The sequence below is a fragment of the Gymnoscopelus microlampas genome, assembly GCF_963454915.1.
Source record: "Gymnoscopelus microlampas genome assembly, chromosome: 11".
Lineage (NCBI taxonomy): Eukaryota > Metazoa > Chordata > Actinopteri > Myctophiformes > Myctophidae > Gymnoscopelus > Gymnoscopelus microlampas.
This window is the reverse complement of record NC_139948.1, coordinates 44080058-44096964: the sequence shown is the minus strand read 5'-3', so window position 1 is coordinate 44096964 and position 16907 is coordinate 44080058. Positions and strand designations below refer to the sequence as shown.

At 41.2% G+C, this 16907-nt stretch overlaps 2 protein-coding genes across 2 annotated transcripts; both read right to left on the bottom strand.

Moving 5' to 3' along the window:
• Positions 1-6: 6 nt before the first annotated feature.
• LOC311054784 (keratin, type I cytoskeletal 19-like) lies at positions 7-5082 on the bottom strand (the record flags this gene model as incomplete). Its single annotated transcript, XM_084070788.1, has 6 exons — positions 7-327; positions 769-894; positions 1285-1443; positions 2420-2570; positions 3204-3280; positions 4714-5082. 6 exons carry the CDS (start codon positions 5080-5082, stop codon positions 7-9), a joined length of 1203 nt encoding a protein of 400 aa, XP_083926914.1.
• Positions 5083-11315: 6233 nt separating this feature from the next.
• On the bottom strand, positions 11316-16391 carry LOC311054783 (keratin, type I cytoskeletal 19-like; the record flags this gene model as incomplete). Its single annotated transcript, XM_084070787.1, has 6 exons — positions 11316-11636; positions 12078-12203; positions 12594-12752; positions 13729-13879; positions 14513-14589; positions 16023-16391. 6 exons carry the CDS (start codon positions 16389-16391, stop codon positions 11316-11318), a joined length of 1203 nt encoding a protein of 400 aa, XP_083926913.1.
• Positions 16392-16907: the final 516 nt, after the last annotated feature.

The window sequence follows — 16907 nt, the reverse complement described above, 5'->3', positions numbered from 1 at the left end:
AGAAAATCATTGATCAGGAATGTCCTCGGTTTTGCGGCTGGTCTTGGTGTCGGTGGAGATTAGCTTTCCATCCTCGTCCTTCTTGTCTATGGTCTCGGTGGTCTCGGTGGTCTTGGTGGTCGTGATTTTTCCAAGGTATGCGTTGATCAGTCTCCTGTACTCAATGATCTCCATCTCCAGCTTGGTCTTGTCCTGTGCCTGGTTCTCCATGTCAGCTCTGAGCAGGGTTAGCTGTTCCTCCAGGATACACACCTGTCTCTGGTAACCTGTCAGCAGGTTGGCAAATCCGCACTTGGTCTCTTCCAGGACGTTTACCTGACAAGCTTTCTGTTTCATAGATGGAGAGAGGGGGCTGGATTATTGGAAGTTGCCAAATGTTGAAAAACATGCACTTAGGACTTTCAATTTGCCAAGGGTCCAGTTCTGAGTTCTCGTTCAATTTTGGTACCTTTCAGGCTTACGGTTCGGCCTGGCAAGGCCTTTTCAATAATTAAACGAATCATAAAATGGATTGTAAAACATTACTGGGAGGCGGGAACAGGATTAATGTCAGCAGATAATGTCAGTCGCCTTTTCCTGTCATCATCACAACGGTAACTGTTTCCCCTGAAGTCAGTGGAAACAAAAACCGTAACGAGCACCCGATATGAGATAGTTATAGTTTTTTTCCTTGTGCAATCGAAATGCATATGAAAAACATGAACAAAATGGCTGTGTTGAAGGACATGAGATATTGAACCAAGCCATTCTCCTGTAACCGGGTCTTACCTTGCTGATCTCGGCCTGGAGTTTGATCTCCAGACTGTGCAGTTCACGGCTGACCGTGATGATCTCACTCTTAGACAAATCGAGGATCACAGTTCTTTGAGCAACTTCCTGGTTCAGCTTGTCGGTCTGTGGATGAAAACCAACGTTAATACGATGCTTAACACACGTTATGACAAACAGGAGGATCTGATGACTTTTAACAAAGTGAAATAGGATTTAATGTGGTGGTGTAGTGCCCTGGTTCTCAATGTGGGGTCCGATGAACCCCAGGGGTCCTTGAGTAGGTTCCAGGGGGTCCCCAGCAAAAACGGTTTAACCGCTTTAACCCTATTTTGTACTTTGGCTATTCAAAAATAGCCGATCTACAAGCTTGCAGATCTGCTATTTTCACAACGCAAATCTTTTATGAGGGTCCCTGGGACAAAATATTTTCAGATGGTTTGCGGCCAAATACATATGCATTTGGGGGTCCCTGACATGAAGATGTTAGGGAACCACTGGTGTAGTGTAGCCTACCTTAGTCTTGAACCATGCCTCCACTTCCAGGCGGTTCTGGTCGATGACCTTCTCGTAGTGTGCTCTCATTGATACCATGACCTTGGCCAGGTCATCCTGAGGGGCAGCATGAACGTCCACTTTCACCTGGGATCCCAGCTCACCCTGCCTCTGCATGTCCTGGAGAACCATACACGATTTACAGTATTGTAGGGGTGCAAAAGTTAACCAAATTAATTGGTTTAATTGATTATTTAAAAATAAATGTCACCATATCAACCAAAATGGCAAAAAGGAAAGGAAAGGCCTGCAGGTTAATGTGCCCCCTTAAGCCCCATAGACTTTGTCATACTACAAATAGTGAAAAGCCTTAAAACTTAAGCCTCTATTTCTTTGTTCTTTTTTATTACTTTAAAAAAAAGATATATTTTTTACAATATCTTTAAAGCAACTTGGATGTTTCCTTTTCATATTTAGCCTATGATGACATGTCCAAAATATAGGGATACACCAATCCCTTTAATAATGCCCGAGTATATTGCATCAATTGGATAGACATTTTGTACAGAGAAGAAAACTGTTGTGGGTCAAAAGAGCCAGAGACAGGCCAGTGTCAAGTACAATGGTTCATAATATCAGAGGAGAATAAGAACTAACAGCTTTAAGCAGGGGTCTTCAACAGGGGTCCGGACCCCTAGGGGGTCCTCAGAGCTACTATAGGGGGTCCGCCAAATCTTTGTGTGTTAGGATGTTATTTCTTTTTTACTTTAACCACTTGTACATCCCTCTTCTGAGGGGAACATTAGCCAAAAATAGCAGATCTACAAGCCCACAACGTCTCGCATTGTGAGCTTGTAAAAGATTTCGGCAAAGAGGTTTGGTGTAGGGGGGGAAGGAGCAAATGAAGAACTAAGTATTGAAGGTTTATGTGGTTAAATGTCTGAAATGAACAAAATACATTAATTTACACAACACTGATGATAATCAATGAAGCTATCTATGAAATCTATGAAAAGGTTTAATTTGCAACACAATTGTAGACAATGTAGTGGAGGTCACTGCTTCCTCTCTCAGCTGAGGAGTCCTTGGCCTGAAAAACGTTGAGGACCCATGGCTTTGAGTATTCATGCGTGATCTTCAACCTCCAAACATTTACCTCATCATGGTGCTTGTGCAGTATCTTCAGCTCCTCCTCCAGATCCTGCAGCTCCTCACTGGATCTCCCCACAGCCAGCTCTTCCTGAACTATCTTCAGAGCAGCGATGTCTGCCTCCACACACTGACGCATGGACAGCTCACTCTCATACCTGGGAGAAGGAGAGAGTACAGTATATCAATGGTTATCAAAGTGGGGTCCTTGAGGGGGTTCCAGGGGGTCCCCAGCTAAATTATTTGTTCTAGCCTCAAAGTCAAGTTTTTACCACTTTAGCCTTATTTTATACTTTCAGTATTGGAAAATAGGCGACCTGGATTAGCCTATAGTAACCCAGTCAGTCCAGGTGCCGATATCCAGGTCAATCTTTAGCTTCTCTAGTCAACTGCACTCTGTTTACTTGGCTTGTATTGTATTGATACTGTATGTTTGTTTTGTTTTGATAGTTATTTCAGCAGCAAACTCTAGCTGGCTCATTTACATGGATGTGAAAACTGAAATGTTGATTAATTAGCACTGTCCCTGGTAAATAAATACATTTGTAAGTCCATCTATGAGCAGTTTTATTTGTGATAGAATGTACAATTGCACAGCATATTTCTATCTAGCTAGCAATCAAAATGAGGCCTAAATGCAGCCTCAAACATACTATACCACTTTACTTGTTCTCTGTCATTCACCCAATGGAAATACAACCAAAACTACAAGACATTTATAATAATGTGTCTTCACCCACAGCTTAAAATGGTTACATTTTTTTGGACATCTGTTTCCTCCCCATACTTACTTGACTTTCCAGTCATGCAGCTTTACATTGTCATTCCTCAGTTGGACTTTAGTGTTGATAAGGACCTCTTCGGAAATCTAAAGTGAGGAAGCAGTAGAAGTGTCAACAGCTGAACAGCTAGATCAGTGAAACATGTTCATGTCAGGCACCCTCAGATTGATATGTATTTGGTTGAAGAGGCCATAAGAGGCCATTTGTGTTGTTAAAAATGTCCAAAATGAGCCCACATCTTTCAAAATGTTGATTTATTTATTTATTTATAATAGCAGACACGTCGTGAGCTTGTGATGTATACAATAGGGCTAAAGTGCTATTTTCTGTTACCACCTCAAGGACCCATGGGGGTTCCCAGACCACACTTTGAGAACCACAGAGCTAGAGAGAAATGTTCCTTAGCTGGTGACTTGGTATGTCTTGTTTTATTTGGCAACGCAACTAGTTTTTGGCGAAGGTTTTAGTATTCCACATTCCTAGGGAAGCTAGCACAATGCCTCATTACCTACATAACCAGTATCCTGTTAGTGGGACCTCTTGGCTCCCATTAAGTCAGTTGTACTTTAGGGGGGGAATATTTTAGGCTAGTAGTGTCTCTGTATTGGTGACATATGGACCTAACCTGATCAACAAGCATATAATTTAACATTCCAAAAGGTTTCAAAATAGTCTACTCATGTCAATGTTCTGGAAAACATTTCAGTAATTTGATAAAACACAAAAAAAAATGTCAATAATGTAATATTAATTATTACAGTTAAGATAAAGTCCAACTGTAAGGGGAGACATGTTTTATGCACATCAAAAATAATGGTTAATAATGGTAGTTTTTTTTATCAACTCGATAGACAGTAGATCAAAAAGAGGTTGTTGCCCACCGTAGTAGTAGCCTACAGCTACGGAATTTAAACTCAACCACTTAAGCCCTGTTTTTATCCTGTGTAAATAGCCGTTCTACAAGCTCAGAATGTGTCACACTAAGTCACACAAATAGAACCAAAAATGATTTGGCATATCATATGAATAGTATGCATGCACATCCAGTCCATTTCATAGAAACACCTGATACCCAGTGGATATGTGAATTGTTCAAACTATTGTGCAATTCCTCATAAAAGCAAAGACATATTTTTGTACAAACACTATCCAACATCTCCTGAAACTGTAGACCAGTTCTGTTTACAGCCCTGGTATACTTTGTGGTATGATGAATAGTGAAAATAGTAGATCTACAAGCTGATGCTATGGGTTGTAAGCATGCAATGTGTTGTGAGCTTGTAAATCTGCTATTTTCAGGATTTAAAAAAACGTTAAGTGTTTTGAAAATGATTGAAAATGGTTAAGAAGATTGGAAAACGTTCGTAAAAATCTGCCTATAACGACATGCCCAAAATAGGGAATGGCCAGGTTGAAAGTAAAGAATCGAGTGTGACCAGTTCTGAAAACGAGGATAATATGAGTTTATGAGATTGATACCGTTGCTACAGCACTAACTCAATTGAAGCTCTGTTCTCACCTCTTTCTGATAGTCGTGAATCGTAACTACGAAGGCCTTGAGGTGCGTCTCGGTGCGCTTGACCTTCTTCGCATTGATCTTCTTCTCCAGCTCGTCATTGGTCGTCTTCAGGCTGCGCACCGTGTCCAGGTAGATCTCCAGGCGGTTGTTGAGGTTCTTCATGGTGGCCTTCTTGTTGTCGTTGATGTAGCCAATGCCATACTGGTCAGAAACCTCAACGCAGCCGGATGCAGCCTGGGAGATGCGGACGCCAAAACCTCCTGCTCCGCCGTACATGCTGCCGGCTCTCTTGGAGCCAACATGACCGCACATGCCACATGGCAGAGACTTCATCATGGGAGAGCTGCAGATCACACAGAAAGAAGACATGGTTGACTGAAGTTCAGCTGGTTGGTGGCGGTTATGCTCTGGATGGAGAGGAGAAGGCTGAGTGAAGCACTGGTTTGACACCAGTACCTTTTATAGTGCAAAAGGAGGGAGGGGCGGGCAGTGTGTCGGAACATTTAGAATACCAAATAACTGGTTTATGCTAATCAGCACAGGTCCAGCAGGTAAAAGGCCTGCAATGTAACTGTGTCATTATCACATGAGGTCCATTAGTTTAACCATAGTGGTCATCAATCGTGTGGCCTAAGGATATAGACGGTATTTCTCAGTTGGCTTATCATATTCTAAGCTGCCTTTCAGGAGATTCCTCTTGACCAGATATACAGGTTGTATAAGTAGATCCTCATTCAACCATCACATACTCGTCTTAACTGTGCAGTCATCCCCCCACCATTTGAATATAAGTGATGATGAGATAGATTTCTCTCCCTTTCTCTAATGGACTCATGTGTTATATATATCCACTATATGCATTGTGGTCATTTCCCACTGTATGGCAATGACTCTGTATATTGTGGTCATCTCCCATTTTGGGGTTGTTATATGCCCCTTTCGCTCAGATTTTATTGCCATCTAGTTACTTCTTATTGTTATTTGTCGTACACTACCAGAAAGTTGGACATGAGTGTGGACAATGAGGGATTTGAAATGTGAATATGTGTATACTTAGTATTTTTTGTAATTTGATCTTGGTGTAGTCTAAAGATGATTTAATAATTGACAGTTTGTGGTTGCTATAAAATGACGTGAGTGTCTGTCATAACCTGTGGTCCCTGATGAAACACGTAGGTCACCTGCGTTTCCCTTTTTTGTTCTTTGCTTATACAGTAGCAACTACCGGTAAGCCATGGATAAATAAAGGCTTTTAACTTAACTGAACCGTATTGGATCTTTTTTAAGTTCACAGACTGACTTACTCTGATCTTACACAAAAGGAAGGAACTTAAAAAACGTGTTGACCTAAAGTCTATTCTTCCAAATGTCACCCATCTAGATTCCAGACTCCATGTCATCAACGCTGGACTGAGCAGCATTCCAGTCTCATGCTTAAGTGGTCAGGTCAGGTCAGCGGTACATTCCACTTGGTTCCTAAATGCATCTCTGTACACTATTTTTTTAGTGAACAGAGTACTGAACAGCAGTGGTGGAAAGTAAGTAAGTAGTAAGTAACAGTACTGGACATGTATACAGTGGTGAAAGTAGATTGGAAGTTCTTGCCAGTACTACCCCCTTCCCCTAAATAATAGGTTATTGTGGGATCGCTAAAGCGATCACACTAATGTTATTGCCACTATTTACTATTATTATATATTTATTCCGCCCGTTTTTTGGCACCTAACTAGTCCTTCATACTTTTAGCTACAAACTCCGTTCCAACTCTTCAACGTTCGGCCTACTCAGGACATGTCGGCTATTATTTTTATTTTTGAAATAATTTGTACTTTTAGAGAAATTTCACTTTTTACTGCAAAAAAAATCCCATTCATTTCAATGGGGAAATTCATAATTTTAGCTAGAAACTCCGTTCCAACTCTATAACGTTCAGCCTACTTAGGACATATTAGCTACCATTTGAATTTTTTGAAATAATTTGTACTTTTAGAGATATTTCACTTTTTACTGCAAAAAATCCCATTCATTTCAATGGGGAAATCCTATTTAGCTACAGTGGAGCCTAGCAACTGCTTATTAGACCCTAGCAACACCATATTAGACCATAGCAACCACGTATCATACCCTAGCAACCACCGATTAGACCCTAGCGACCACCGTTTTACCCTAGCAACCACCTGTTTTACCATAGTAACCGCATATTAGACCACATAGACTGCATATTAGACCTTAGCAACCCCCTATTGGACCCTAGCAACCGCTTATTAGACCCTAGCAACCACCTGTTTTACCATAGCAACCACCTGTTTTACCCTAGCAACCACCAATTAGACCCTAGCAACCACCTCTTAGAACCTAGCAACCGGCTATCAGACCCTAGCAACCACAGTTTTACCCTAGAAAACTACATTTTACACTAGTCAACACCGAAAAACCTTTAGAACCGTAGACCTTTAAAACCTTTTGAACCTTTAAAACCTTTTGAACCTTTAGAACCTTTAGAACCTTTACAACCTTTCAAACCTTTCAAACCTTTAGAACCTTTCAGACCTTTCAGACCTTTCAAACCTTTCAAACCTTTCAAACCTTTGGAACCTCTTAAACCTTTAGAACCTCTTAAACCTTTAGAACCTCTTAAACCTTTAGAACCTTTCAAACCTTTCACACCTTTCAAACCTTTAGAACCTTTAGAACCTTTAAAACTTTTCAAACTTTTAGAACTTTAAACCTTTCAACCCTACTAACAATATCAATGCTCAATACCATCAACATTCTTAGCGATCCCACACTGTTTCTTCAGGAACAGTACTTTCTAGTTGGTTTACCTATGATACTAGATTACTATTTCTATGCATTTAATGTATTACCTCGTGTTTACCTTGCTTACTGCTTAAGTCGCTCTGGATTAAGAGTGTGTGCTAAATGCATCACTGTTGACAGGATTATTGATAGGCTTGAGCTATCAGACCACCATGTGGTGTGTTTTAATATGACTGTTTCTGACCTAGCAAAAAACAATACTGAGTATAATATAAAAAGACGTTTTTTTTTAGTCCATCTGCAGCCAACGAGTTTCCCCTTCATCTGGCATGTGCACCCCCCTGTCTGATACTGCCCTCAGTGAATGTTATGATTCAACATTTTAATCATAAATTAGAGTCAACTCTCAATATAGTGGCCCCTTTGAAGTCCAAAAAGAAACATAACTCCAGAGTAACACCCTGGATCAACGAGCATATGCGGTCACTAAAAAAAGAATGTCGTAGAGCCGAGCGAGTCTGGAGGAAAAATAAACTCACTATCCACCTGGATATTTTCAAAAAATCAACAGCTGTGTATAACAAAGCCCTGTGTTTGGCTAGGCAGGCATACTTTTCTGGCGTTATCAATGAGAACAAAAACAATGCCAGAGTTTTATTTTCTACCATTGATCGTCTCTTGACCCCCCCCAGTCCTATAAGCAGTCGCTCCCCGTGTCTAAGGATAAGTGTAATGAGTTTGCATCCTTTTTTGACAACAAAATGATTGGCATTCGAGCTAGTATTATGAACTCCCTAACTACAAATGCGGCTAATACTGCCAGGTGTAGTAGCGTAAATCACAGCAGGGGTAGCCTGACCTCATTTTGTGAAATCGGTGATGAGGAACTCCGCAAAACAATATCACAGATGACATCATCCTCCTGTTCTCTGGATGCAATCCCCACCCCCTTTCTTAAAGAAGTCCTGGACAGTGTGATTGGTGACATCCTAAAAATTGTCAACAGCTCCTTACAATCAGGTGTCTTTCCAGACTTACTTAAAACAGCTGTAGTTAGGCCCTTGCTCAAGAAGCACAACCTCGATCCCTCTGTGCTGGGTAACTATAGACCCATTTCTAATCTGCCTTTTCTGGGCAAGGTCCTAGAAAAAATTATCTTCCATCAGTTAGAGGTATTTCTACAGAACAACAGGATCCATAACAAATTCCAATCCGGCTTTAGGAAAGGGCACAGTACAGAAACAGCACTAGTAAAAGTTATCAACGATCTTAGGGTGTCCGCTGACAATAAAAACGTATCCGTACTCTTACTCCTTGATCTAGCCACTGCGTTTGATACGATCGATCACACCATTATAATACAACGTCTGGAGTACTGGATAGGTCTGTCGGGCACTGCCCTGTCATGGTTTCATTCTTACTTAACAGGCAGAAGCTATTTTGTCAACTTAGCTGACTCTGTCTCGGACAAGCACGACATCTGCTCTGGTGTTCCGCAGGGCTCAATTCTTGGTCCACTATTATTTTCCCTGTATATACTGCCGCTGGGAGAACTTATTTCCAAACACGGAGTGAATTTCCATTTCAATGCTGACGATACCCAGCTGTACCTTTCTGTAGCCCCAGATGACCCCAGTGCTCTGGACCCGTTGTTGACCTGTCTGTCCAGCATCAAATGCTGGATGAGTGAGAACTTTCTCAAACTAAATGAGGATAAAACAGAAATTCTCATAATTGGCTCTAGCGAGCAGAGTAGTAATAACAAGTAGGCTTGGTAACATGACTGTAGGAAGTGACACTACAGTCAAGAACCTGGGGGTTATTATTGATTCCGATTTTGAATTTTAATACACATATTTGTCTTGTTATCAAGATTGCCTTCTTCCATCTGAGAAATATTGCACGAATTAGAGCCTATCTGTCGTTGGACGATGCAAAAACGTTGATCCACGCTTTTGTGTTCTCTCGACTTGATTACTGTAATGCAGTTTTTTCTGGCATGCCAAAGAAAACAACCGACAGACTACAACTAGTTAAAAAAAACTAGTTGCACTAAAATGCGGCAGCCAGAGTTTTAACTAAAACTAAGATGAGAGAACATATTACTCCTGTTTTAGCAGCACATTGGCTCCCAGTTGTTTTTAGGATCGATTTTACAATTATTTTACTTGTTTATAAAGCTCTCAATGGTCTGGCACCTTCTTACCTCTATGACCTCCTCCCTAAATACGCTCCAAACCGCCCCCTCAGGTCTTCTAGTGCAGGCCTACTCGAAGTGCCTGAAATGTCATATAAAAAACGCGGTGAAGCATTTGGGTCCCCCAATATACACACGGCCACGCTGGGCCCCGTGCGCGGCTGGGGTTGAGGGGGGCGTAGCCCCCAGAAACTCTAGTTACACATAAGACAGTCACCCTCTGTGGACAGTTTTAAAGCACAGCTCAAGACATATTTATTCACTCTTGCTTTTAGTTTTAGTTTTTTCTCTTCTAAATCTCTGTGTTGTTATTCATGTCTTTACTATTTTGCTCACTGCCTCACTGCCTGGTATGTATTGTTTTAGCCATTAATTTTATGCCAGTGTTTTTTGTCACTGTTTTATTGTGTATTTTATACTTTTTTTGTTTTGTTTTTGTTTTGTTCTGTAAAGCACTTTGCGCTGCATTTATGTCATGAAAGGTGCTATATAAATAACGTTTATTATTATTATTATTATTATTGGGTATGCTAAATAACCAACTAAAATTTAGGAAAATTTAACTTCTGGAAAGGCATCATTTTCAAGATGGCGGGAGCTTAAAATGCGTGAAGCTGAGAGGGAATATGTGCCATCATTGTTTGTATGTTATTTAGCAAACCTTATGCCCATACCTAACACCATGCAAACAATCTAAAGCTTGTCACCAATTGCACAATCTTGATGATTTTTGACGAATTCCCTCCCAGCTAAACACTGCTGACACACATTCTATACAGTACATGGAAACCTGCTTAACCTCAACACCCCACTACCACCTCCTCTCTGGAACTTCACAGCATCTATACATTAACAAAGTCTGTGTGTGTGTGCGTGCATGCGTGCGTGTGTGCTTGTGTGTGACTGTTAGTCTGTCTGTCTGTGTGTCCCGGCCATAACTCGGGCACCGTCCGACCAATCGACATCAAACTTGGCGCAAGTGTTGCTGATGAGCCGTAAAGTGTGCAGTGCAGAGTTCGGTAGAACCACTTGTACTTGTAACAGACTATTTCTACTATAGGGTGTTGATACTTTTACTTAAGTTTTACTTCTCTGCGTCTCTTTCTTCTTGTGCGAAATCTGCGTAACATTTTCCTTCATGCATTTATTCCATACGTTATTGTTATTGACATAATTAGTATTTCAATGAGTGGTTGCACTCATTTAAGAGGCTTACTGATGTACCGGCTGGGCGAAGTTTGCACTCGTTTTGACTGGGAGGATACCAGACATATTAAAATAATGCACTCATATATCTAGGGTAGAAGGGGAAAGTTATAATAGAGCTGCTTTAATTTGTTAGACTTTTTAATTGCCATTAATAAATGTGCCAAGAGCGACAACATACAGTATATAAGCTGTTTTGCAGAGATATGATTACAGTATTGAGATTTTAATTTGCCCTTTTATGTGCCTTCGGCGAAAAAGGTTTGAAAACCACTGCAATACGTTATTGAGGGTCATTCATAAACAAATTCAGACGAAAGAAAGAAGCACTGGCACTGTGGATTTTATTGAGGAATCAGGCTTACACACAATGCAGTACATCAGGCTTCCAATGGGCCCACATAATGCAGACACATCACTGGTCAAATGATTAAGAAAATCATTGATCAGGAATGTCCTCGGTTTTGCGGCTGGTCTTGGTGTCGGTGGAGATTAGCTTTCCATCCTCGTCCTTCTTGTCTATGGTCTCGGTGGTCTCGGTGGTCTTGGTGGTCGTGATTTTTCCAAGGTATGCGTTGATCAGTCTCCTGTACTCAATGATCTCCATCTCCAGCTTGGTCTTGTCCTGTGCCTGGTTCTCCATGTCAGCTCTGAGCAGGGTTAGCTGTTCCTCCAGGATACACACCTGTCTCTGGTAACCTGTCAGCAGGTTGGCAAATCCGCACTTGGTCTCTTCCAGGACGTTTACCTGACAAGCTTTCTGTTTCATAGATGGAGAGAGGGGGCTGGATTATTGGAAGTTGCCAAATGTTGAAAAACATGCACTTAGGACTTTCAATTTGCCAAGGGTCCAGTTCTGAGTTCTCGTTCAATTTTGGTACCTTTCAGGCTTACGGTTCGGCCTGGCAAGGCCTTTTCAATAATTAAACGAATCATAAAATGGATTGTAAAACATTACTGGGAGGCGGGAACAGGATTAATGTCAGCAGATAATGTCAGTCGCCTTTTCCTGTCATCATCACAACGGTAACTGTTTCCCCTGAAGTCAGTGGAAACAAAAACCGTAACGAGCACCCGATATGAGATAGTTATAGTTTTTTTCCTTGTGCAATCGAAATGCATATGAAAAACATGAACAAAATGGCTGTGTTGAAGGACATGAGATATTGAACCAAGCCATTCTCCTGTAACCGGGTCTTACCTTGCTGATCTCGGCCTGGAGTTTGATCTCCAGACTGTGCAGTTCACGGCTGACCGTGATGATCTCACTCTTAGACAAATCGAGGATCACAGTTCTTTGAGCAACTTCCTGGTTCAGCTTGTCGGTCTGTGGATGAAAACCAACGTTAATACGATGCTTAACACACGTTATGACAAACAGGAGGATCTGATGACTTTTAACAAAGTGAAATAGGATTTAATGTGGTGGTGTAGTGCCCTGGTTCTCAATGTGGGGTCCGATGAACCCCAGGGGTCCTTGAGTAGGTTCCAGGGGGTCCCCAGCAAAAACGGTTTAACCGCTTTAACCCTATTTTGTACTTTGGCTATTCAAAAATAGCCGATCTACAAGCTTGCAGATCTGCTATTTTCACAACGCAAATCTTTTATGAGGGTCCCTGGGACAAAATATTTTCAGATGGTTTGCGGCCAAATACATATGCATTTGGGGGTCCCTGACATGAAGATGTTAGGGAACCACTGGTGTAGTGTAGCCTACCTTAGTCTTGAACCATGCCTCCACTTCCAGGCGGTTCTGGTCGATGACCTTCTCGTAGTGTGCTCTCATTGATACCATGACCTTGGCCAGGTCATCCTGAGGGGCAGCATGAACGTCCACTTTCACCTGGGATCCCAGCTCACCCTGCCTCTGCATGTCCTGGAGAACCATACACGATTTACAGTATTGTAGGGGTGCAAAAGTTAACCAAATTAATTGGTTTAATTGATTATTTAAAAATAAATGACACCATATCAACCAAAATGGCAAAAAGGAAAGGAAAGGCCTGCAGGTTAATGTGCCCCCTTAAGCCCCATAGACTTTGTCATACTACAAATAGTGAAAAGCCTTAAAACTTAAGCCTCTATTTCTTTGTTCTTTTTTATTACTTTAAAAAAAAGATATATTTTTTACAATATCTTTAAAGCAACTTGGATGTTTCCTTTTCATATTTAGCCTATGATGACATGTCCAAAATATAGGGATACACCAATCCCTTTAATAATGCCCGAGTATATTGCATCAATTGGATAGACATTTTGTACAGAGAAGAAAACTGTTGTGGGTCAAAAGAGCCAGAGACAGGCCAGTGTCAAGTACAATGGTTCATAATATCAGAGGAGAATAAGAACTAACAGCTTTAAGCAGGGGTCTTCAACAGGGGTCCGGACCCCTAGGGGGTCCTCAGAGCTACTATAGGGGGTCCGCCAAATCTTTGTGTGTTAGGATGTTATTTCTTTTTTACTTTAACCACTTGTACATCCCTCTTCTGAGGGGAACATTAGCCAAAAATAGCAGATCTACAAGCCCACAACGTCTCGCATTGTGAGCTTGTAAAAGATTTCGGCAAAGAGGTTTGGTGTAGGGGGGGAAGGAGCAAATGAAGAACTAAGTATTGAAGGTTTATGTGGTTAAATGTCTGAAATGAACAAAATACATTAATTTACACAACACTGATGATAATCAATGAAGCTATCTATGAAATCTATGAAAAGGTTTAATTTGCAACACAATTGTAGACAATGTAGTGGAGGTCACTGCTTCCTCTCTCAGCTGAGGAGTCCTTGGCCTGAAAAACGTTGAGGACCCATGGCTTTGAGTATTCATGCGTGATCTTCAACCTCCAAACATTTACCTCATCATGGTGCTTGTGCAGTATCTTCAGCTCCTCCTCCAGATCCTGCAGCTCCTCACTGGATCTCCCCACAGCCAGCTCTTCCTGAACTATCTTCAGAGCAGCGATGTCTGCCTCCACACACTGACGCATGGACAGCTCACTCTCATACCTGGGAGAAGGAGAGAGTACAGTATATCAATGGTTATCAAAGTGGGGTCCTTGAGGGGGTTCCAGGGGGTCCCCAGCTAAATTATTTGTTCTAGCCTCAAAGTCAAGTTTTTACCACTTTAGCCTTATTTTATACTTTCAGTATTGGAAAATAGGCGACCTGGATTAGCCTATAGTAACCCAGTCAGTCCAGGTGCCGATATCCAGGTCAATCTTTAGCTTCTCTAGTCAACTGCACTCTGTTTACTTGGCTTGTATTGTATTGATACTGTATGTTTGTTTTGTTTTGATAGTTATTTCAGCAGCAAACTCTAGCTGGCTCATTTACATGGATGTGAAAACTGAAATGTTGATTAATTAGCACTGTCCCTGGTAAATAAATACATTTGTAAGTCCATCTATGAGCAGTTTTATTTGTGATAGAATGTACAATTGCACAGCATATTTCTATCTAGCTAGCAATCAAAATGAGGCCTAAATGCAGCCTCAAACATACTATACCACTTTACTTGTTCTCTGTCATTCACCCAATGGAAATACAACCAAAACTACAAGACATTTATAATAATGTGTCTTCACCCACAGCTTAAAATGGTTACATTTTTTTGGACATCTGTTTCCTCCCCATACTTACTTGACTTTCCAGTCATGCAGCTTTACATTGTCATTCCTCAGTTGGACTTTAGTGTTGATAAGGACCTCTTCGGAAATCTAAAGTGAGGAAGCAGTAGAAGTGTCAACAGCTGAACAGCTAGATCAGTGAAACATGTTCATGTCAGGCACCCTCAGATTGATATGTATTTGGTTGAAGAGGCCATAAGAGGCCATTTGTGTTGTTAAAAATGTCCAAAATGAGCCCACATCTTTCAAAATGTTGATTTATTTATTTATTTATAATAGCAGACACGTCGTGAGCTTGTGATGTATACAATAGGGCTAAAGTGCTATTTTCTGTTACCACCTCAAGGACCCATGGGGGTTCCCAGACCACACTTTGAGAACCACAGAGCTAGAGAGAAATGTTCCTTAGCTGGTGACTTGGTATGTCTTGTTTTATTTGGCAACGCAACTAGTTTTTGGCGAAGGTTTTAGTATTCCACATTCCTAGGGAAGCTAGCACAATGCCTCATTACCTACATAACCAGTATCCTGTTAGTGGGACCTCTTGGCTCCCATTAAGTCAGTTGTACTTTAGGGGGGGAATATTTTAGGCTAGTAGTGTCTCTGTATTGGTGACATATGGACCTAACCTGATCAACAAGCATATAATTTAACATTCCAAAAGGTTTCAAAATAGTCTACTCATGTCAATGTTCTGGAAAACATTTCAGTAATTTGATAAAACACAAAAAAAAATGTCAATAATGTAATATTAATTATTACAGTTAAGATAAAGTCCAACTGTAAGGGGAGACATGTTTTATGCACATCAAAAATAATGGTTAATAATGGTAGTTTTTTTTATCAACTCGATAGACAGTAGATCAAAAAGAGGTTGTTGCCCACCGTAGTAGTAGCCTACAGCTACGGAATTTAAACTCAACCACTTAAGCCCTGTTTTTATCCTGTGTAAATAGCCGTTCTACAAGCTCAGAATGTGTCACACTAAGTCACACAAATAGAACCAAAAATGATTTGGCATATCATATGAATAGTATGCATGCACATCCAGTCCATTTCATAGAAACACCTGATACCCAGTGGATATGTGAATTGTTCAAACTATTGTGCAATTCCTCATAAAAGCAAAGACATATTTTTGTACAAACACTATCCAACATCTCCTGAAACTGTAGACCAGTTCTGTTTACAGCCCTGGTATACTTTGTGGTATGATGAATAGTGAAAATAGTAGATCTACAAGCTGATGCTATGGGTTGTAAGCATGCAATGTGTTGTGAGCTTGTAAATCTGCTATTTTCAGGATTTAAAAAAACGTTAAGTGTTTTGAAAATGATTGAAAATGGTTAAGAAGATTGGAAAACGTTCGTAAAAATCTGCCTATAACGACATGCCCAAAATAGGGAATGGCCAGGTTGAAAGTAAAGAATCGAGTGTGACCAGTTCTGAAAACGAGGATAATATGAGTTTATGAGATTGATACCGTTGCTACAGCACTAACTCAATTGAAGCTCTGTTCTCACCTCTTTCTGATAGTCGTGAATCGTAACTACGAAGGCCTTGAGGTGCGTCTCGGTGCGCTTGACCTTCTTCGCATTGATCTTCTTCTCCAGCTCGTCATTGGTCGTCTTCAGGCTGCGCACCGTGTCCAGGTAGATCTCCAGGCGGTTGTTGAGGTTCTTCATGGTGGCCTTCTTGTTGTCGTTGATGTAGCCAACGCCATACTGGTCAGAAACCTCAACGCAGCCGGATGCAGCCTGGGAGATGCGGACGCCAAAACCTCCTGCTCCGCCGTACATGCTGCCGGCTCTCTTGGAGCCAACATGACCGCACATGCCACATGGCAGAGACTTCATCATGGGAGAGCTGCAGATCACACAGAAAGAAGACATGGTTGACTGAAGTTCAGCTGGTTGGTGGCGGTTATGCTCTGGATGGAGAGGAGAAGGCTGAGTGAAGCACTGGTTTGACACCAGTACCTTTTATAGTGCAAAAGGAGGGAGGGGCGGGCAGTGTGTCGGAACATTTAGAATACCAAATAACTGGTTTATGCTAATCAGCACAGGTCCAGCAGGTAAAATGGCCTGCAATGTAACTGTGTCATTATCACATGAGGTCCATTAGTTTAACCATAGTGGTCATCAATCGTGTGGCCTAAGGATATAGACGGTATTTCTCAGTTGGCTTATCATATTCTAAGCTGCCTTTCAGGAGATTCCTCTTGACCAGATATACAGGTTGTATAAGTAGATCCTCATTCAACCATCACATACTCGTCTTAACTGTGCAGTGATCCCCCCACCATTTGAATATAAGTGATGATGAGATAGATTTCTCTCCCTTTCTCTAATGGACTCATGTGTTATATATATCCACTATATGCATTGTGGTCATTTCCCACTGTATGG